The 6,868-nt window shown below is 38.2% G+C and overlaps 2 protein-coding genes across 2 annotated transcripts; both read left to right on the top strand.

The window, feature by feature from the left end:
* Positions 1 to 703: 703 nt before the first annotated feature.
* On the top strand, positions 704 to 2,905 carry LOC117252972 (immediate early response 3-interacting protein 1-like). The gene is made up of 3 exons (XM_033620281.2): positions 704 to 863; positions 1,371 to 1,472; positions 2,413 to 2,905. Exons 1-3 carry the CDS (start codon positions 773 to 775, stop codon positions 2,466 to 2,468), a joined length of 249 nt encoding a protein of 82 aa, XP_033476172.1. The 5' UTR covers positions 704 to 772; the 3' UTR covers positions 2,469 to 2,905.
* A 92-nt stretch (positions 2,906 to 2,997) lies between these two features.
* On the top strand, positions 2,998 to 6,215 carry LOC117252236 (uncharacterized). The gene is made up of 5 exons (XM_033618977.2): positions 2,998 to 3,374; positions 3,481 to 3,644; positions 4,743 to 4,985; positions 5,087 to 5,306; positions 5,502 to 6,215. Exons 2-5 carry the CDS (start codon positions 3,605 to 3,607, stop codon positions 5,545 to 5,547), a joined length of 549 nt encoding a protein of 182 aa, XP_033474868.2. The 5' UTR covers positions 2,998 to 3,374; positions 3,481 to 3,604; the 3' UTR covers positions 5,548 to 6,215.
* Positions 6,216 to 6,868: the final 653 nt, after the last annotated feature.

Raw genomic sequence — 6,868 nt, forward strand, 5'->3', positions numbered from 1 at the left:
CAATATAAAGGAGATAAATAAACTTACAGGATCAGCAAACACACTCACCTTGCAGCATGGTCTCAAACAAAAGGGATTCAAATAGGCCACTCCCACACTTAAATAGATATAAGATATATTTGTCACTGAAGACTGGTAGTTAGACAGATTTGGACTAAAGTATTTGCTCAGCTATTACTAATTTGCAGGTGAACACTGGGTGCAGTAGAGAAAAGGAACATAATACATTTACTCAAGTACTGCACCAAAGTACAAATTTGAGATCCTACTTGTGTGTATTTCACTTCATATTGAGACGTTCATAATGTCATGAGCGAGGCAAAACTTTCCTTTGTTCCTCCACTACATTTATCTGACAGCCACAGTTAGTTTGCAGGTTTACACATTACATACAAAATGTTATTAGCCCATGAAATATGATGCATTTCTTACACATTTTTGTTTCGAATGGACTGTGTACTAGTAAAGTAATTTGCTTTACTATGAACAGCTACAACAATCAAGGTAATGATTACTGATTAAATAATGGTTATTATACTTTAACATAAATTTGAATGCATCGATAATAACTGTCCAATATTTTGCTTTTAACTTCTTAATAGACTTTAACTTGTAATACAGTATTTTTACAAGGGGGTATTGCCACTTATATTTACGGTCTGAATACTTCCTCAACCACTGCTGTTCATTAGGTTTGACCTTCCGGAGCCACCGTAGGCTACGTCAGAAGTAAATACAGTGTGCTAGTCAGCTAGCCGCCTGTGAAGACAACATGGCGTTTACTTTGTATTCTCTCATTCAAGCAGCAATTCTGTGCGTCAATGCTGTCGCTGTATTGCACGAAGAAAGATTTCTGAGTAAAAGTAAGTGGCTGTCATTTAAATTGTTTGCGCCCGTAGGTTTCATGGGAAGTCGAAATAGGTTAGCTAATGCTAACTAGCTTGTAACATGACAGCTGAGTTAGAACAACTGTCAGAACTTTGGGGTTTATCGGTGAAGGGTGATGATAATTAAAGTTAACGTTACCGCACAGTCTCTAATGAATGGCCAAGAGAGGTTATCCACCGTTTAAATCTAATTTATATGTATCATTATTAAACTAACGTTACTTTTTTAATAATTTATTGAACAACTTTATTAACAAAACCAGTGCACAACAATCACACGTTAGAGGCCCAAACTTACAGCAACTGACTGTAAAAATACAGCATACCTGTATAGCAACACATGTAACATTATCTTACAATGAAGACAATCCTTTACTTGTATTAAACAGTACTTAGTCAGAGCATGGTTTATTTTGTTTTAATGGTGAAGCTGCATGTCTGTTTGTCTGTATGTGCCTGACTGTCTGTTTTCACCATCATCAGTCGGCTGGGGAGTGGACCAAAGTGTCGGAGGTTTTGGTGATGAACCAGGCATCAAAGTGCAGCTAATGAACCTTGTCCGCTCTGTGAGGACAGTAATGAGAGGTGGGTGTTTATGGCAAGCCGTTTTAACATTTAATAGCTAGACTGGATATTCATTATATCTGCAACATAATTTTGCCTAGTCAAAACTCTTATTCAAGATATCTGTAATTAGATTTTGTCTAGTCAAAACTCTAATTACAGATATCTGTAATTCAGTTTTGACTAGTAAGATTCAAACTACTTTTGCCATTCATGTGTATAGGGTTTGTCATTATAGATATCTCTAATGTAGTTACAGATATCCGCAATAAGAAATGCAGATATCTGTAACTGAATTGTGGATATCTGTAATTCCAGTTTGAGATATCTACAGTTTAATTTTGACTAGTCATAATTCAAGTTCAAGATATCTTTAATTATCATCAATTGAAGATATCTACATGGTCCTTTCTAGATATCTTGAATTGAGTTTCAGATAGTCAGAATGACGTTGTAGATATCCTGAATTCGAATTATGACTAGTCAAAATGACGTAGATATCTGCAACTGAATTGTGACTAGTCAAAATGACGTAGATATCCACAACTGAATTATTACTAGTCAAAATGACGTTGTAGCTATCTCAAACTGGAATTATAGATAGTCATATTGTAATTGTAGATATCTATAATGACAAACCCCATACACATGAATGGCAAAAATAGTTTGAATCTTACTAGTCAAAACTGAATTACAGATATCTGTAACTGTAGTTTTGACTAGTCAGAATGACGTTATAGATATTTTCAATTAAAATTCATACTAGTCACAGTGACATTACTACTAGTCAAAATGACGTTGTTGATATCTATAATGGTAATTTCGGATAGTCAAACTTAGCGATTAAATGTTAAAATGGTTTGCCATAGTGTACACAGTCTGTGCATGGGTGAGTGACAAGAAGCCCAGTGAGTCTCCTCTTGCCTCTGATTGTGTCATCTGCTGTCTCTTTGCTCTGCAGTGCCGCTGATAGGAGTGAATGCAGTGTGCATAGTGCTGCTGCTCCTGTTTGGATGAGGAGCAGGATGTGAAGATGGTTCAAACTGCTGTCAGGAGAACATCTCCATCATCTCAGGACCCAATCTGCAGAAGCATCTGATCTGTTTGAGTCATAAATGCCTCCTGAATATGAATATTATATTTTACACCAATACATGGGATATTTGCCAAGGCCTGTTTTTTTCAGCACAGTAATTAAATATACACAGCTGTTTAGAATGTTTAACATCCCCCTTTTTTTGATTGTACAATAAAATGCTGAATAGTTAACTCTTAATTTACTTTTGATTAAAATATGAATGTGAAAAACAAATGTTTTTACACTTTCCTGAGTAAAAATATAACTCACAAAGAACTGTAAAATGTTTGGGATTTATACACTGAAACCATGTAAATTATCTCTTGTAAACGTGCTACGGTTGTTGAAATATTAAAAAAGAAAGTGTGTTTTTAAACTTTGTGTGTTAACGCGTATCATTTCATGAAATAGTCGAAGGGGTATGTTTTGTCCCAACTTGCGCTCCGTACTTTTGTGTCAAGAAATTCCGGATGTGTTTGTTGCCTTAAACAGTCTATGGTTTGTTGTGCTAACTACCAAAAGTCATTGATATGTAGTACTGCACTGTTATATAACTTTATTAAACCCGCTGTGGTGCGTTATAATGATCCACTTGGAGCTACAATGGGGAATGCGCAGAGTTACACTGCTGCCTCGCTCTCTGCATGTTGTGTGTATATCATTTATGTTTACATTTACTGCTCTCATAAGTTGTTGAAAACAAGTGTCCTCAACAACGAGAGACTTCCCAGTTTCGTGTATCTTTACATCAAATATGTGACCAGAGCTCTGACTCGGAGGACAGGCTACTAACACACAGCAACGACAGAGACGCGTGACGTCGTTTACACGGTCCTCAACTGCAGGTGAGAAACGTTTGACAGTTAAGTTTTAATGAGAAAGCCTTTGAAGCTGGAAGAAGTGGCAGCTGGTCATCCACAACTTGAATCAGCATATGTGTTTTTACATAAGGCTGGAGACTCCCCTGTTGAGGAGGTTCTGCAGTGCTGCAGGGTGTGGTTGGGATTATCCAGACACCCAATACAGAGACATCCCACTGTGCTTCCCAGAGATCCTGTGCCACAGACTGCTGCTCATGGTGCTGACTGATGAAAATTTCAGCCTCAGCCCAGCAGGTAAGACACAGGACACATTCAACGTGACTTTTTAAACGAGCATTGTGTAAGATTTAGGGGGATTTAGTGGCATCTAGTGGTGAGGATTGCAGATTGCAACCAGCTGAAACTTCTCCAGTTAAGAATTCCTTCAGTGTTCTTTGTTAAGGAGGTTTTTACAGGGAGCTGAATTATCCTCAGAGGTCTCTTTCTCCAAAACAAACAGACCAGGTGATTAAAACCAGTAAAAATGCTGAATAAAGCAGTTTCAAGTTACAAATCAGTGTTTCTCCAATATGGGTTGTTAGCCCACCACCTGCTAATAACTGTGATAGCTTAATGCGTGCTCATCTTTTTTCTGATCTAGATGTTTGGGAGGTTTTCATCAGGAGCTGAATAATCTGCAGAGGTCTCTTTTTCTCCAAAACAAACTGCCCCGGTGATTTAACGTGCAGAAACACAGAATAAAGAAGGTTTACGGCACAATTCAGTATTTCCCTTATATTGTTTGACTCGTTGTTAACTCACCACCTGCTAATGTGCTCACCTTTTTTCTCTGATAATTTAAGATGCAGACATTCAGGGAGTTTTTAGCAGGAGCAACATTGCCCTCAGAGGTCTCTTCCCCTCCATATAGAGAGACCTGGTGATTTAAACCAGTAAAAAAAAAAAAAAAACTGAATAAAGAAGTTAAGAAAAATCTGCATTTTTCTGTGCGAAAATGTGTATGGACCTATCTAGAGCAAGTGTTTGGTTTGTCCGTCCTGGGCTACTGTAGAAGCATGGCGGTGCAACATGGAGGACTCCATGGATGAGGACCTGCTCCTTATATAGGTTAAAATGATTCAATCTAAGTTACGAAAACACAATTCTTAATTTCAGGTGATCATAAACTAACGAAAATATACTTAATGCCAGTTTATCTCCCTAAATTCTACACAGTGAAACTTAAAACAGATTATTTAAGCTGATTGCCCCGGCTTGTGTTTTTGCAGATGTCTTATATTGAGTACATTATATCTGGTTTATCCCACTGCCCTGATTTTCATGTTTTTTGAATGCTTCAAATGAAAAGTTAGAAATGGGTGATGTTATAGTGATTGTGAATTATTTTGGCAGGTCTGGTTCGTGTGCAACAAAGATTGAAAACCCTTCAGCCAGTCGATGAACTGAAGAGGGGTCCGTTCATGCTGCAGGCTCGAGTCCTGGAGTATCGGCAAATTGATGCAGGAGTGGTGGTGGACATCTGTCTGTCTGCCACTTCTCGTGCCGGTTGCCCAGTGTGGGAGAGCGTCCTGACACTGCTGTCCAAAAACACACGCCACAAAGCCAGCAGATGCTTACTCAAGAATGAGCGTGAATGTGAACAACAATCTGGTTGTTTCTTGCCACAGAAACAAACAGTAATTATTGCCTTCCTGTTTATAGTGGCAGAGTATTAATCCTTCTGTTTTTGGTCAAAGGTCTTTCGACAGGCCAACCCAATGAGTCTGTGCCAGAAAATGTAAAGCGGGTAGAGCTCAGAGTTCCGAGGATTACCGGCCTGCAGCGTGTATGGTCCTTCTCTGACTACAACCCCTATCGGCTCCTCTCTCTACCAGCCAGGCTCATTGGCTACAAATTGCAGGCACCAAGTCTCTGGATGCTGTCTGTCTGCTTGGCTGAAATAGGAAAGCACAAAAGGTAAAAGACCTGACATGGAGCCAGTGCATGAAAGCTTTTGCTATTAAAAGGGATGAACTTGCCTTTTTCATAGCAGATATTTTTTGTTACTGTTTTTTTTTATTCTCCTGTTACAGCAATTCAAAATGTCCAGTGTAAAAAAAACATTTTGAGCACTACTGATCAGACAACCTCATTGCTCTCATGTGTCTTAAGGTGTTGGAGTCATCACAGCTCCCATCAGCATCACTGCCCAGTTTAAAGAGCCTCTTTTGGTACCAGGCAGAGTGACGATCAAGTTTTGGGAGACAACCAAAGATGGGGATCAGTCTCCTGCCCAAAGCGTCAGTTTCCATATGCAGCAACATGGAAGCAACATCTCTCACATGAAGGGTTTGATTTCGAGGTGACTGATTAACATAGAAGGTCAAATGCTGATACAGTTGCACACAAAAGTTTGGGCATTCTTCATCAAAATTGTATTCACTGTGCAATCAAGCAAAAGATGACTTGATTTCCTTAAGGCAATAACTTCAAGACAACACATTTCTTCAACATTTTATTATTTTTTTATTTCGGTCTTTTACAGTTTAAAAATAACAAGATAGGAAAAGGGCCTGAAGCAAAAGTTTGGGCACCCTGCATGGTCAGTACTTGGTAGCGCCCCGTTTGGCAAGTATCATAGCTGCTAAACACCTTTTGTAACCAGTTCTTGTTTGGGGGATTTTCACTTCAAAATTTGCATCACCTGGCCTTACCTAACAATGATTGTGAACAAGCCAGAACCCTAACAAACTGATTAAAGTCTGAGACCCTGTTTGGGAGCTCAAATGTCTTGGGTTGCCCAAACTTTTGCATGGTGCTCCTTTTATTTTTTTTCACTCTAAAATTGTATAAAACAAATATAATACATTAAACTTGCTTAAAACGTTAAAAGCATCTTGTCTTTTCTTCTACTTACTTAACTATTCACAGTAAAATACATTTTGACAAGGGGGGGCCCAAACTTTTGCATGCCTTGTATTGTACTTTTTCTGTTTTTTTCTGCTACAGTGTTGACAACACAGTTAAATGCAACATGGTTGGTCTGCACAATCATCTAATCAATATTTAACACTCAAGTTGGTTTCATACGATCATAAAATAATGTCTATTTATTGCAAATTTAAATCCAATATTCTCACAAGGGTGTGTATTATTAGATGTTTCTGTGTCTGAGCCAGCTTTTTGTTAGATATCAGCTATCAGCAGTTATCAGCTTCATTGAGTGCAACTGCTTCACTACCTTCTGATAATGGTAATGCATTTTCTTTTATAGAAAATGCTTTTTTAAAAAAAGAAAAAAAACATAAAAATAAGAACTTCCACTGTAAAATAAATTGTGCCATGTCCAGATGCATATAAGGAACTGATTTATATAATGCTGAATCACTTTGTTATGTGCATGTTGGATAAGTTGTTATATAAATGACAACAGCTGTGTCAGTCACCCCTGAGAGAAACTTGGTTTGTACATCACAGTGAAAAAGCAAAGGAAAACATGCACATCCAGTGCAGGGCTGCCTTACAGACATCAGTGGGGC

Source organism: Epinephelus lanceolatus, chromosome 9 (genome assembly GCF_041903045.1).
Source record: "Epinephelus lanceolatus isolate andai-2023 chromosome 9, ASM4190304v1, whole genome shotgun sequence".
NCBI lineage: Eukaryota > Metazoa > Chordata > Actinopteri > Perciformes > Serranidae > Epinephelus > Epinephelus lanceolatus.

Bases quoted from the DNA above. Each gene is read 5' to 3' on its own strand.
- LOC117252236 (XM_033618977.2), top strand. From the start codon at position 3,605: ATGGTGCTGACTGATGAAAATTTCAGCCTCAGCCCAGCAG. The intron at 3,645-4,742 runs GTAAGACACAGG...TTATTTTGGCAG, and splicing joins TTTCAGCCTCAGCCCAGCAG to GTCTGGTTCGTGTGCAACAA. The intron at 4,986-5,086 runs GTGAACAACAAT...TTTTGGTCAAAG, and splicing joins ACTCAAGAATGAGCGTGAAT to GTCTTTCGACAGGCCAACCC.
- LOC117252972 (XM_033620281.2), top strand. From the start codon at position 773: ATGGCGTTTACTTTGTATTCTCTCATTCAAGCAGCAATTCTGTGCGTC. The intron at 864-1,370 runs GTAAGTGGCTGT...CACCATCATCAG, and splicing joins AGAAAGATTTCTGAGTAAAA to TCGGCTGGGGAGTGGACCAA. The intron at 1,473-2,412 runs GTGGGTGTTTAT...TTTGCTCTGCAG, and splicing joins TGTGAGGACAGTAATGAGAG to TGCCGCTGATAGGAGTGAAT.